The 15,830-nt window shown below is 39.4% G+C and overlaps 1 protein-coding gene across 9 annotated transcripts in view; it reads right to left on the bottom strand.

Moving 5' to 3' along the window:
• The window catches only part of klc1a (kinesin light chain 1a), a 42,806-nt gene extending 28,020 nt beyond the window's left edge, over positions 1-14,786 (bottom strand). For 6 of the 9 annotated variants that reach the window (XM_072365631.1, XM_072365636.1, XM_072365635.1 and 3 more), the window contains exons 1-4: positions 14,352-14,786; positions 6,692-6,959; positions 3,836-4,066; positions 2,057-2,135 (exon numbers count right to left, since the gene is read on the bottom strand). In XM_072365631.1, the coding sequence (XP_072221732.1) occupies positions 2,057-2,135; positions 3,836-4,066; positions 6,692-6,958 (577 nt within the window). In that variant the 5' untranslated portion in view covers position 6,959; positions 14,352-14,786. Of the gene's footprint in view, positions 1-2,056; positions 2,136-3,835; positions 4,067-6,691; positions 6,960-7,310; positions 7,388-9,543; positions 9,588-14,351 lie in introns of those variants that run through there. The other 3 variants (XM_072365632.1, XM_072365633.1, XM_072365634.1) reach the window with 3 other exon arrangements.
• Positions 14,787-15,830: the final 1,044 nt, after the last annotated feature.

Genomic DNA, 15,830 nt, shown 5'->3' with positions numbered 1-15,830 from the left:
AGTTAGAGAGTTGTAAAAGGGGATTTTACAACAGTAAATGCAATTGGCTACAACAATTTATTAAAATATAAGTGATATATGTGTTCAAATACAAATCACAAGTCAAAACTGCGCTAAATTTCGCTGAATTCTAAAAAGTCTAAGTGTTAAAATGGAGAGCCGTTTGGAGAGCCGGCTCTTCTTGGTGAGCCGAGCCAAATGATCCGGCTCACTAAAATGAACGAAATTCCCATCACTATTTTATATTACCTGGGACTTTTGAGACAGAAGACGCTGTGCCACAAGCTCCCGCGCTAGAGTTGCCGTCATCGCTTAGCAGTGTGTCAAAGAGTTTACATTCGTAGACAGTAATTATATGGTGTGTGGTCAAATTTTTCAGAATGTTGAAAATATTTCTCCCCTTTGATGTTATCAAAGCTCTGCACATATTGCAACTGGCCCTAGTATTGTCCTTTTTGGTGAAATATAACCAAATTTTGGAGCACTTCTGCCTCAACACCATGTTGGAAACATTCTGAGCGAAAATACGAAGCGTGCACACGACTCGGGCTGTAGCGGTACACTAATCTCACAATACGATACGATACACGGCATTCAGCCAGCGATTCGATACGATTTTATACAATTCGATTCAATACTATTTACTACACATCATTTTCTGAAAGATTTTACAGTGTAATTTGACGTGAATCATCGCTGATTGGACTGCTGGTCCGTCCTTTGAACCAGAAGGACAACACCGCCAGACAAATGGAAACAAACAAATATGTCACAAACGTGTCTTCAGCGTACGCAGACTCATGTTTATGTTGTGAATATTACATCATCAACCTGTTTGTTTTACTTGCAAAATACCATATACACAAATCCAAATTCTCTAATCACAAACCACCTTTTTTAATTTTTGAGAAGGAGCTCAAACAATACATTACAACAATCCTACATTCTATAAACAGAAAAGCCATCAAAACCACTGAGCTATGCACATTTTTATGAACTCATTTATCACTGTTTTGTATAATGTGACCCCCCTGGCATTGTTTTGTATTATGCTATGTTATGTACTCTATGTAGTTTATTGTTAGCTTTTATATAGGTAGTTATATCTTAATTTGTAAGTCGCTTTGGATAAAAGCGTCTGCTAAATACATAAACATAACATAAACATGTTAATGTTCTGCATTTTCACCAATTGTAACGTTTGCTAATAAAAAAAAAATTTTAAATGAAAAAAAAATAAATAAATTGATACTCGCGGCTGAAAAATCTATACTTAATCGGGAAACAAAATATCGGTATATATCGTGGTATCGACCAAATCGCTCAGCCCTACAGATGACATCATCTCGCAAATGCGTCAGACGTTAGCAGAACCTATAAACGGGATCGTTAGGCAGGCGGATTTTAGGCAGCCAGTTATTTTATTTGTTAAATTAATGTTTTGTTTTTTTTTAAATAAGATTTCACAAAGACAAACAAATTTAAACCATTATACATTTTCTCTTTGGTATCTTTTAGCCCAACTGGTCTCTTCTTCTAAGAGTACAATTTAAAAACCTCACTTTAATAATACAGCAAAGCAATTTGATAAAACTTTAAAAAGAACAAAACACATAAGCTTGAAAAACAAGCTAATCCACATATAAAGGAACCCATAGAATAGTATTGTTATACTGCTATTCAGATTAGGCAAAGAAAACTATTTTGAGATCTTTGACAACATAATATTTCACCTTACTATGGGCACAAAAATTAACACATTTCAATAACAGGAATCAGTTATCCCACAGTGATGGCATCAAACTGCTGATGCCATTAGTTTATCTGCAAAGAACTAATATATAGTAGAAGTGGATGTTCACATGCTTAAAGTAACACACTAATCTTTTATAGCTCTTTGTCTCTAACAGTGAACAAAAGTTTATAAGTTAATCTGGATCCCTTCTATAAATCCACAATACAAGGCCAAGGACTGCATTTCATATCTGGGTTTGAATCCAGAAAATGAGCAGAATCCCTCAGAGAAAATCAAATATTAAGAAGGAGGGACACTTACTGCCTGGAGGCTGGTCGTCCTGATCATCTGGAAAGAGATCATCAAGAGTTTCTTTACTGGAGTCTGAATCCTTCTCCTCCTGAAAGGAGAAGGACAGAGGAGGAGGGGTAGGAGGAGAAAAAAGAATCATACATTACTTTTTTTAATCCATAAAAGGGTTCTGTAGTTTTAGTACTTAAAACACAGCAGATTGTTTCTGTTGGCGGCTTTTGGCCATCTCTGCTGCTAATTATGAGTTTGAGTGAAGTAACTACAAAGCTCAAAAGAACAGGAACTCATCAGAGAAATGCTGCAGCAAAAATAAGAGTTTTACAGACCCAACGGTTTGCAACTCTGAGCACTTAGAGGCCAGACAAGAGAAACGAGAGATCATTCAGTCACTTGACACAAATAATCAAACCGAAAATTAAAAGTGCAAAATGTAGCTGGGACTCATCAAAATTGTTGACATCACAATGTCAATCTCAATATTTTCCAGAAGTAAAATCATCTCATATCATCTGTGCAATTGTCTGCTTGGAATATGAGCCAAGAGCAAATTACTGCACAACAAACTGTGCATCAGGTTAATTTAGCAGCCAAAGCTGGAGTTGTCGGTTGGCAGCATTCCTGGTGGGATGTTTAAAAGTTCCAGTGTGTCCACATAGCATATTTTTCCCAAACCAGAATTTTACATTAAATGTTCCCGACAAAGGGCCACCTGGAACAAACTGCTCCACCTTCTTTCTGCAACTTTTCAGAAAGACACTGGCGTCGTCATTGTTGCTACTTTTCAAACAACCAATCCAATGGGATGGAACCATCTGCCTAATAACCAATGACATTTAGAGGAGACATCTGGCATCTCTGCCTATCAAGAGTTGAGCACATATGTCAGACAGAAATGATCACATCACGCTCAGGAAAGATGTGCTGTAGGATTAGATCACCCAGACACTGAATGTTGATGGTGAGTGTCTTGCTTTTATCAGTGTACGAGCTGCAAGCTTGCCGCAGTCAATAAACTTTGTTTGTGCAAGTAGAAAGCCTCATGTAGTACAAATAAAGTGGATTAATTTATTCATTTTTTATTTTAAACTATGTAGTTGTTATGTTGTTATCCATCTACAAGTCATTTGTTGGGTTTTGTGAAAAAAATCTATCAAGCAACCAAAAAGAGAGCAGGTTTGTCAGCTTATTGTTGGAAACCTGACCATACTTTCAACCCACATCTGTGAGTCGCTTTAAATACAGAAGTGTTGCATTTGCTCTAGCTTGTTTAAATTTACCAACAGATGCCTGATAAAGAAACTTATGAGGTCACGAACTGATTAAACAACATGTCCTGCATGCACTTGATGGATTTCAGGAGATTTTTTAGGGTATGTTTTTATTAACCCTTTTTCTTTTGGTAAAACCAGCAGAAATGTCACCAAATTTCGAAATGTATAAAGGAGTCAAAATAGCAGCAAGACTTTCTGTCTTGTAGATGTAATTTCAATCAAACCTCAGCAAAGTCCTCTGTCTGCTTGTTTGGTGCACACCAAGTTTCATACAATGAAGTTCACTCTTCGCCACATGAGCTACACCAACAGAGCAATCATTCGTTTGGCTTAAACATACTAAACCTGTCAAGTGTGGATACACCTTTAATGTAATACAGACTTGTGAGTTAATAAAAGTGGTCTTCGGTAAAGTAACTTAATAGATCTTTGCCAATACAGCGCCCACTTCATTTCGATCTACAAACAAATTGTACATGAAAGCACGATCAGAGCAGATGAAGACCTGAGCACTCACCGAGGGGGACAAGTCCTCATCATACTTCTTAAGCTGGTTCATGAATTCCAAGTGTTTCTTCTCCTCTTCCAGCTGGGCCACACTCTGCTCACTCTTCTGCAGTTTCTGCTGCGTCCCAGCGAGCTCGTCTCTCAGCCACTGGTTTTCCTGGCAGAGCCGGCGCACCTGAGCCCGTAGCTTTTGCTTCTCAGACTCAACTGAGCTCAGATGGCTTGACAGTGCCATCATCACCTGGGTAAAGGGTGGGGGTTAGAGCAGAAATCATTTCACACACAGAAGAAAAAGGTCTTGACATGTGATCTAAGCAGGAATATTTTCATTTATTTTAAGGAATTTTAAAATCTTTTATCTAAAAGACATCATGGTGTGTGTGGCAGGGTGCTAAAACTATCAACCATGTAATAAAAATGTATACACTAATGTTACAGAGAGGCACTTTGGGACCCACCTAATAACATATGCAGTGAGGTGGATGGATGGGAGAAATGTAACTAGATGAAGGGTTTGCAGCACAGAGACATAAGGGATGTCTGAGCAGAAAAATGAGACCTCACAACAACTGTAAAAAAAAAAAAAAAGAAAAAAAGCTGGAGGTGTGAATTAGAGTCTCCATAGTCTGTATAAAGAGGATTGTATATTAATTAGATAAAGCCTGCAGGGAGATGGAGATGAGAGGATAAAACATCAACAATGACTCATCAGTAACTCTGACAAGGGAGCAGCAAAATGAGCAATTGTTCGTTTTTAAATTTTGCCTGCAATTCAAATTTGTTTTTTTCTTTTGATGTTTCCCTTCTGGGTTGTAAAAACTTGCTTGTATTCTTATTTTATTGGAAAACGTCTTTGAGTCCTTTCCACCGCCCCCACTTTGGAGAGACACTGTAACTTTGGAAACCACTGACTTGAGACCACTGAAATGAAACGCCCCCAGAAACTGTAGGGTTTTGATTTAGACGAGAAACTTCACTGATTCAAAGTGGAATTCGTTCCTGGCTTTTGAACTCTTGAATCATCTATCATAACAAACTCCAGTCGAATAAGAGCTCTGCTTCCATCCAGTCTGCATTAAAGGCATAATAAAGTCTACACTCTATTTCAATGTTTATTCAAAACTAGCTTAATTCTTATTTACACATTTAGCTTTTTTTGCATGAAACATTACCAACAAAACTCTAAACAAAAGGAAAACAAATTTTGATCTTCAGTCCAGATCAACCAATGTGTAGCTAGAGATCAACAAATGATTCTGTTTGGCAGTTAAGCAGCGGTGATGGAAATCGGTGGAATGTGTCTCTAAAAGTGACAGAGTTGTGCAGTCTCCGCAACTTTAATTTGTCACCCACCCTCTTCAGTTTTTGCAAAGAGGCTCAACACATATAGTTAAGGTAATGTCATTTTCTGTATCACTTTCAGTTCAGTCTGTACCTGAACAATATTTAGATATTACACATTTCGCTCCATAGGTCAATGTGCCAAAATAGTTTATACTGCTGCACCGGACCCGCTGCAGTTTTCTTTCTTAAAGGGGAACTTCGGTATTTTTAAACCTAGACCTTATTTCCATGAAATACGTTTATCTACTCACCGAGAACAGTTTGGCGAAAGTCGGTGTCCGTCGGAAGCTGTTTAGATAACTCGCGATCGGCGTATATCCATATAACGGAGTGAACGGGCAGGGACGATGCAGCCTCTAAATAAGGCATTATCTGTCTTTATTTCAGCAATACTTTAAGAAGAATGAAAGAACGAATACGTACTATAGCTCTGTTAGTTCATAGGTGCTGTTATGTAGCTACTTGCGGCTAACCCAGCTAACGGATGGAATTCTACACAGGCACTCTACTGGGACCACTTCATCCACACGCCCCCCTGGAGCACAGGTTATTTACTCCTTCCTCTGTGACAGGCGGCTAACTTCACACGGAGTTTGCTACTGCTAGTTTTGTGCAACATGGCAGGATATTTATCAGATTTAGACAATGTGAACGACTTTGAGTAAGATGGACGTTCTTACCGGAGTGAATGAGCTGTGCCATGCGTGTTGATGAAGTCGTCCCAGTAGAGGTGTGTGTAGAATTCCCTCTGTTAGCTCTCCTATAGCTGCAAGTAGCCACATAACAGCAGCTATGTGCTAACAGAGCAATAGTACGCGTTCGTTCATTCATTCTTCTTAAAGTATTGGTGAAATAAAGACAGATGCCTTATTTAGAGGCTCAGCCCCGTTCACTCCGTTATGTGGATATACGTCGATCGCGAGTTATCTAAATAGCTTCCGAAGGACGCCGACTTTCGTCAAACTATTCTCGGTGAGTAGATAAACGTATTTTTTTGCCAGAAATAAGGTCTAGGTTTAAAAATACCGGGGTTCCCCTATAACAGCAGGCGTTGCTTCTGCAAAAAAAGGCACTGTGGTGTAGCTTAAGAAGTGATACAGGAAGAATAATATGCAAACACGGACGCAAAGTTTCAACTTCTCTGTTTCATTCATTGTATATAAACCTGCAGAGACGGAACTGCTCGAAAACTCTTCCCTGCAGCTCTTTCTGTTTTTCAGATTTGTACAGAAAGAAAAAAAAGAACAGATTACAAAAATCGGGAGGTGTATGACCGCCAAAAACAACGGAAAAGCACCAAGAGCGCCAGCTATTGTGATGTTAATTGTGGCACGCCGCAGGTAACGTGGGGGAAAACAAGCCATACTTATCGACATAGATGTGTACGAAAACATATTGGCCAATTAATCAGCTGTCAACATTTTCCTGCTTTTCAGTCTTTGTCAAGAAAACAAAGCAAAAGAGAAAAAGCCTGATATTGCAGACAGTAGCGATTCCCCAAACACTGAAGCTCAAAACTTACCTGAGCCTCACTCAGCCCAAGTTCCAGCATCTCGAGGGACTTGCGGATCATGTGTGATTTCTCTTCTACCAGGACACCCTCCTCATCCTTCTTCAGGCAGTGCAGCGTGCCCAGCAGGCCATCCAGGATGGAGTGATGTTCCTGTTTCAGGGCCTCCAGCCCCTGGATCACCTGCTTGGTCCGGGAGATGATCTCATCCTGAGACAGTTTCTCCCCCGGGTCCTCCTCCTCCTTCATGCACACCATAGTGGACATGTCCTCACGCATCCTGCAGGTTGTAATGGCAATGAAAGAAAATTTTAAATTATGATAACGCATTAGTCTATTTTAGAGCTGCTAAAGTTGCTTTCCCCACAGATCAGATCAAAGTCATATTTGCATAACATTAAAAAGGCTGTAGAAAATAAATCTGCCTGGGTGTCCTCACTTTCTGAAGACTAATGATTAAAAGGGAAAGATAATTCTAGAAATTGGACAAAGGACAAGAAAACTAAAAAAGCAGATTGAAGACTCAAACTTCTTGACATGAGTGTTTACTCGTCTTGTGACCATCATGCTTTTGCCCTGAAAGAAAAATAACTTCAAGCTAGAAAATTAATTAACAAGAAATTGACCTTACTTTTGCTTTTGTAAAACTTTTAAGAGAAGATAAAACCATCAGCAAAAGGGAACTCACATAGTAGAAAGGTGGCGCGCTGAATAAAAAAAGAAATAGAATGTTTCAGTCACAGTCGCAACCCTCCAACCTGTTCTGCTCTCACAGCAGGCAAACACCGTTTTTATTGCCCTGCCAGTGATTCATCTCCTTTTCAATCTATACTTGGCTGCAGGTAAAGAAACAACACTAGCTTAGACAAAAGGTTACACTTTGTCTGCCAAACTGGATTCTTCTGGGTAGTTCGGATGTTCATGCTCTTCTCTCCGGCTAAACTCACACCGTTTTTTGAGTACGACATTGACTTTTCCTACAAAGCAGTACAAGGTATAAGCACGGAGCAGCACAAACAGCCCAGATTAAATGCAGTGCTGAATTCGCTATTTCTCTGAAAAACTGAAGAGTCGTCACTTACGATGCTTTAAGAGAGAGGAGTCTGGTGCAGCAGGGATGAAAAGTTTAAACCAACCCACAGATGTTACAACTGCCATCTGATTCAGTTCAGAGGTCTGACTGTATATGTTTTACAGGTAACGACAAAGCAAAAGATTGTCAGACAGGAAAACTGAAAGAAACTGGCAGACATTTTAGATTACAAAATAACTTACTTTCACAAATTAATATGGGGACTGTTAGATTTGCTTTATTATCATTTATGATCATTAACAGTATCTAGCTTTCATATAAGGAAGAAAAAAAATTCAATGAACATGACAGTTAAGAAAATAATAAATAAATACAGCACAATGTACAGTTTCACTTTGTTAAAATTGTAACATTTTTCTACGTCTGAGCAGGACTCATACTATGAAGTTACACCTCCTATTCATGATTACAGTATTCTGTAATAATCAGCTTCTTAGTGGTGGCATAATCCAGTTGTAGAACATAATACGATCTGAATCTGCCTTGGTGATTAAAGAACAACATTCTTAGGTGTAACAGGTCAAATGGACTCCCTTATTAAGCGTATTTGCCAATCAATGCAGGTTAACGTTGCTTTTATGAAGATAGTTACTCAACAATCTTCCAATGTGCCACCCTCCTACTCCATCCATACCTTCTTGCTCTGTATTCATTACACCCATGTACACACACACACACACACACTTAAGAGGATTACGAGTGACCACTTCAGCAGCACTTGTAGTGAGCTACCTGATAAGTCTCTGTAGCACACAAGACAAACGCCGCATTCGGCTAAAGATCTAAAGAAACACTGAATGAGATTAAGTTTTACAGCGCTGAAAATGCTAAAATGAAACTCCTGAGTGTTATCAAGCTAATATTAGTCTTATCTTTGATGCTACAATGAACCAGTTGGCCCACCTTAGTATAAAAGCTGCTGTGTTGTCAGATGAAAGCAGCAGACTTGTCTTCAACAGCTCAGATTTCACATTTTAGTTAGAACGTTGAAGAGAAAACAGTAAGCTGACAAACGCCTTGAACAGACAAGGCTGACTGGGGGGGGGGGGGCTGCAACCCTGATCGCTCCATGTGACTCAGCAACCAGCCTGCAACCTATCAGCAGAGCAGAAAGAAGGAAGCTAACACTGTGTGCAGGAGGGTGGCGGTAAACTGCAGCTCAGGTGAGGAGGGGGGGGTACCTCAGGCTTAAAAGGCAAATATTCACTACTTCCAGTTTCTCAAGGACCTGCGATAAATAAGCAAGTTTAAAGATCTAAACAAGGGCTCTGGCAATTATGCTTTAATTCTCTAATTTCTAATTATCGGCTGATTATTCCCTCAATCATTTTGTTGACAAAATGGCAGAAAACAACAAAAGTTCCGTAATTTCCCTGAGCCTAAGGCTACCGAATATCGTGTTTTGATCAACAAAGACATCTCAGTACAGTCATAATGAATTAAAATAAATATCAAATTTCCCCACACTGGAGCTGCTTTACATCTACTTTATTTTTTTGGTATTACAGCTTGAAATTTACAAGTCATTTGAGCTCTATGAAGTATTCTCCTAAAAATACGGCGCCAATAAACGTTAATACAATAATTGTTGTACTGGTATGAGTGAACATTTCAGCATATCTACCTGCGATGAAAAGTAGTGATGAACTACTGAAAAAGCGCAAAGTTTGTGAAATACTGCAGAAGTTCAGATTAGTGTTTCTTTTCAACAGCCAGTCTGTGCAGCTGTAAATCAGCTGAAAACTTAAAATACAATATTCTCTATACTTACTATAGCCCAACAACGTCGCAGCTGCACGGCTGAATACGGTGGCCCTGAGGGTCAAAACACAACAACATTTCAGAAAACACGCCAACATTTCAGAAGACACGACGACATTTCAGAAAACGCGACGACAATTCCGAAAACGCGAAAACATTTCAGAAACCATGTCAGAAAACGCAACATTTCAGAAAACACGACCACATTTTGACACACAGGCCATGTTTCTGTTTTAAGGTCAGCCTCATTGTTCTGTACCCAAACAGCTGTTCAGGTCCGCGCAGCTCTGATACAATGGCCCTTCTGACTTCAGTTGGTGATGAGTAGCCGCCCCGTCTCCCCGGTCCTAAATGTTTCAGTCGTGCCTTCAGAGTCCCACGGGACATTTTAATGTCATGATGGGTCGAGAGCACATTGCGAATTACATCATATGCATGTCCTTTCTTAAAATACTGTCTTATCAATTCAAGCTCCTTCCATCCTTTCAAACTGTGTTTAAAATTCCCACAAGGACGCTGCTGAGAGTAACAGGAAATTACATGTCACCAGACTCCAATCACAAACAAGAAGTGTTGTTGTGTTTTCTGAAATGTCGTCGTGTTTTCTAAAATGTCGTTGCGTTTTGACCCTCAGGGCCACCGTAGCTGAGCACTATAAAACCAAACCTGGAGAGCCCATCTGACAACAGCTGTGACTACAGACCATGTGATGTAGAAGTGAAAGTGACAACACAAGCTTTTTTTTCCCATTAAGATATGGCAATCTTATTTCAGAAACAAAATTAGTCAAACCACAGGGAAAGAAAGAATGCTGTTCATGATGTTAACTTTTGAAACCTGATCAGCTGTCTTGAACCTGAACACTGCAGCTTTTTGTACAGGCAGGATAAGGAAGTAATGTGAGATGTACGAGGCAAGGGAGAGGCTGACAGTGGGATATGGATTGTTTAGAAACAGGAATTACACTCTTTGGGTTTTTTGCACGAAACCGGCAGCGGGAAGAGCAACACTGCAAAGAACAATCTTAGTCAAAAATATGTGGCAGTCTGTGATACACCACAACTTTTAAGCAGAGAGGAAGAGCTACTAAATGCTAAATTTCTGGATAATTTGACTACTTTGTACTCTTAAATGTTTGAATTGATGTATATAGATATAGATATACTACTTTAAACCTGTCAACGTAAACACTACATTTGTAGTTCAAAACCTACACAGAATTGCCATTTCATCTAGTATACTTAGCTAATGTGAGTGAGGTGGTTAACAGCATTGGCTCTACAAGGAGACGGCATTGTCTCCTATAGTTTGAACAGGTTAACAGCACCGAGCATAGACTGAAACGATGTATCAAATTAAAACACAATAATCTTGCAGAGTGTAATAACTGTGTGTTCCCTCTTTGGAGAAGCTAAAACAAGTTCTGAGCATTGATGAACTTTGTTGTTACTCATCCTACACTGGTGGTAATATTTAGCGAGAGTCGTGAGTTCAGACCACTTTCCACTAAACTCTGTTCTGGCTTCATCTGATGCTAATATTCCCCATTTGTTTACCAGTGGTTTGTTTATTATTTTGCCAAAAAACAGGTAGTTAAGCTGTGCCTACAATCTACACTTGCCCAGTGAGATGAAATCCCTTTTTCCTCATCAATCAAGTTACCCCTTTCACATGAAGACAGCCATCTGACCAACTTTTATTACAAAAACTAATTAAAGCTACTGCAAAATATTCAAAGTTATTTACTCTATGCAGGTTTTGTTGTACTCCGTGTATCAGGCTCCAGTCTCTAGTCTATAACTTTCTCAACTCTCGAGCCGTTACTAATGCATTGTGTGACATTAGCTGTGAGTTGCAGAGACCAGGAAAGGGGTCGACAAATTATCCAGTCACTAGATGAGACTGCATAGCTGAAACAGGAAATGACACGAGAGACTGCTAATGATTATGAACAGATTTAGTCCAATGTGTTTGGGGGACTTGGGAGAAAGGCAGAGAAAACCAAATGATTCAACTTTGTGTAAATTACTGCATCTTGTTAAAGTCTGATGTGTCATATACACAAATGAGTTGCAAGGTTACTTCTGGTAAGCTCTCTCATAACTAGACCATCTATCTATTTTTCATGAACATGCTTCGGGGCAATATGCCATAAGAATATTCTGGGTACATTCCTTAGTCTGAAATTGGCTTTTTGATTGTTAAGATTAAACACAACTTTTTAGTTTTAAATTTTGCAATATCGGAATTAGACTGAAAGGGTTTTGAGACGGTGAACTAATAGTAAATCGTTGCAGTTCTGCTGATTGATTTGCACCAGCAGAACATTTCACAGTATATCAGAAACAACACAGCTCATGTCCAGGTAACATATGTACATACTGATTACTTTATTAGACTTCCCATATATCTGCACCTGCCTACTGCCCTTGTATCAAACTTATCACCACATCATTTAATGCTATTCAACTGAAGCCACATTGAGGTATTTGGGACACAATGACATTTGACACTTCTATCCTAACACAAGATTATGGATCTGAATATTCATTTAACACAAATTGAGGACATTTTCACAACTTGGAGCCAAAGTGCTGGCTTACAGGTTATGGCATGTCTATGCAGAAAGCTCATAGTCAACCGATATTTTTAGATATGTGAAAGTTTAGGAATATCAAATTCAAACCCTTTTTAAGGAAATTTTCTTAACCGTTTTGAAACTATTTAAAATCTTGCATTTGATTCTCATCTTAGTTGTTAACAGGGACACATTTAGGTTCTTTGCTAAAACAGTCTTATTTATGCTGTTACGTATAAATATTGTAATGTTAGTTACCATAGACCAACAGCTAATCCTACAGTGAGTTATATTTTCTGACATGGTAAGGACAGGGTTTCTTTTTCTAAGTACTTGATTCAGGCGTAGCTCTTCATTCGTTATACGTTGGTGGTTTCAGACTTGTACAAATGATGAATAACTGTACCATCACGTATTTGCATGGCAGCAAATTGTTAAACAAATTTCTGAGGCAACCTGTTCTGTGTATAGGGTCAGAGCTTGTTAGCAGCTCAAGTGAGCCAGCTCTAAAATTGAGATTGAACAGCAGCACATTCAGAGTAGGTCTTTACCCACAGCCTCTAGCAAGGCGTCTACTCTGCTATCGTATCCAGAATATTTTTTTTAGAAACAAAATTAATCCCGCCTTATCACGAATATATATATATTACAAATGACTGCAAGAAAACTTTAAGGAAGAACACATGAACAACTCCGGCTGCCTTAGCCACATAATGAGAGGAAAATGGTGAGAGGTTCCTCTGGAATTCTATTCATCTAGATAAGATTGAGTCATTAGTTCATCTCTGTGAGCATTCTCCTATTTTTCAGAAACAGACAATTATTAAACTGATCAGTCGTGGAAGTAAAATTTCTGCTCCATCAGAGCTTATTCGCTATGGATGTGTCCAACACTTTGTGCATACCAAGTCATTGTCTGTCTATGGTGTGTTTTGTCTCCATCATTCACACATTTACTGAAAAAATGCAAAGCTTTATGAAAACAACTGTAATCACTTTAACCTTTATTTCTTGGGTTTTTAAAACACTAAAATGTCAATTATAATACATAACAATAAACAAACAACAGTACAATTAAAATGCGCAACAAGGATGAGTTTTTTTGTTGTTTTACTTGACATGTTATACATCAGTTTTATCAGTCTATCGACAAAAATCTGATCCCTGCTTTTATCTGTTTTATATCATTGTAAAGGGGGCATTTTTAAGTGGCTTTGGATAACTCGTATGCCAAAGCAGACTGTGAACACTTGTTTTTGGACTTAACGCAGTAAAACGTCTGGTGATTAAATTGAAATAATAACAGAAATCGTTAATTGCTGTCTACATCCGCTGAAAACCCGCCCTTAAGCAATCCAGGAAAATCTGCTGCAGAGAAGACTGCATCGATTTCACCATTTCGACAAACAGTGCTTCACACAAACAACAACTGCCCCACGGGTAGCAGAGGGGTATTAACCCGGGGGAGGAGCACTGAATGTTGCCAGGAGTACACCTTTTGGGGGGGGGGGGGGGGGGGGGGGTTGTTAAACATAGAATGCTGTTGGGGGGGGGGGGGGGGGGGGGGGGGTGTTAAACATAGAATGCTGAATCCACAAGCAGAATCCTCAGGTATACTTGTGTAATTCAGTTTGGACTCAGGCTGTGGCTTTGCACGCGTCCCAAAATCTCCAATATTCAGAGCCACCTCTCAGTCTTTTTGGTTTCTCAGTTGTGATCACGACACTAAGACCCACTGTCTCTGAGAGGCTGTCTGCTTAACACAGGCAGCCTTCACCACACGACTCCTCTTGCTTTGAATATCAATGAGAGGACACAGCTACCATCACATGACAAATCGAAGTCATCAAGCAAGACTTTCTCTGACTGCAGTGGCCGACAAAAGCATGTTTCCATACAGCTGATAGGTCCGGGCCCAAATTATCTCACTTAGGAGTGGATGAACCTGCAGAACCAGTTAGCCTATACTTTCCTGTCAAACAAGTGCTAACTTTGAGCTAGCACTTAGAGACAGTTAGTGTACTTATGACGTCTAATTCCTGCTTTCAACGTAAACATGGACCAAACAACAGCCAGATTTTTTTTAAACAAGACTGCCCAAATTATATAAAGCCAGACACTTACATGCTTGTACTCAGATAAAATAACCGTTTACGAAACAAGTGATACAACACAACATTTTATAAAGCAGTTATTTAGCCATAGGTAGGGGTCCAAGAAATACACGGAGCCTTTCTCACCGTTCCCTGGGACATTCGTTGCCAATGTACCTCGACTGTAACGTTCCTTCCTTCTTCGTATAGATGTAGCTGTTTTTCCTCGTGCCAACAACGCGTGCTAGTGCCTGTTAAAAATATACGCTGTTCCAAACTGAAATTGCACGCTGTCTCCACCGGCTGGGGTGTTTCTGCTGGCTTGACGCTCGACTTCACTGCATCAACCGCCGATAATTGTGTCCAGTTAGCTACATGCTAGCCACCTATCAGCTATCTGTCAAAAACACTGACTTTAGTCTGAGCCCGTGGGAAGCTTGTTCACCACTACTTCCATGGCCGTCGTAACAGCCCCGATAAACTAACCTGACAGCGACGTCATAGACTAAAAAGTTGTTCACTCCTCTAAATGACAGCTCTCCTGTCCGCTGACTGACTGTGAAAATGGCGTTAACCGGTGCCCCCCCACACCACTCCTCCTACACTACTGATGTCATCCTGCCAGGATTAAAGGGGAAGCTGCGGCGCGAGTTCAGCAGCCAGATTTATAAACTGCAACATTTGAATAGTGAAAAACAGAAGAAATGACAATGCATGTGTGACCAGTTTTGATTGGCAATACTTGCTTGATTAGTCTTTTATTTTGTTATACTTAAAATTTAAACTTAAATTTTCTATGAAAAACAACAAAATAACCAATGTATGAGTTAGGTGCGTTTTGTATAAAGTGAACTAAATGAGATGAAAAATAAGGACAAAATTACCTCTAAAAGACAAAGTGGCAAAAAAAAAAAGAAATGCAAAAAATGTGACATAAAATTAACTTAAATAAAGCAGGCAAAATGACACACAAAGCAACAGATGTGATAAAGCATAGAATTGATATAAATTCATGCTAAATTACCAAAGTGATCCACAAAATGACAAATGATCACAAAAGATATGAACAAGCATTAAAGTGAGATACATAGTGGCCCCTATAAAATACAAAATGACTAAACTGAGACAGAATACAATTCATTAATTTTCCATGCCCACTTCAGCCTGTTCAGGGTCAGCTGGGGGCTGGAGCCCATCAGGCAGAGGGCAACCTCCCCTGTGACAGTCCATAACAAAGATAAGCTAGACAAACAGTCGTGCATATTCACGTTCACTCATGGGGTTAATTTAGAGTACCCGGTTAACCTAACGTACATGTTTTTGGTCTGTGGGAGGAAGCCAGAGCATCCAAAAAGAAACCAAGGGGAAGAACACACAAACTCCACACAGACAGGCCCAAGTTGAGGTTTTTAGCTGTGAGACAACGGGGGTCAACCACCACACCAGAGACAAAATGAGCTCATAACCTGAAAATGACAAAAAAAAAAAAAAAAAAAAAACCCCATAAAATTACACATAAACTAAAGACACCAGCAACAGATAAACAGAAAATTTGTGAAATTCACCACCCGATAGTAGCATTCACTCTTTAGAATGAAGCGCAATATTCTGTTATGGTTGATTTCA

Source organism: Leuresthes tenuis, unplaced genomic scaffold, assembly GCF_036924035.1.
Source record: "Leuresthes tenuis unplaced genomic scaffold, fLeuTen1.0.hap1 SCAF_15, whole genome shotgun sequence".
Classification (NCBI taxonomy): domain Eukaryota; kingdom Metazoa; phylum Chordata; class Actinopteri; order Atheriniformes; family Atherinopsidae; genus Leuresthes; species Leuresthes tenuis.
Note: the sequence above shows the minus strand (reverse complement) of the source record. Positions and strands in the feature narration are given on the sequence as shown.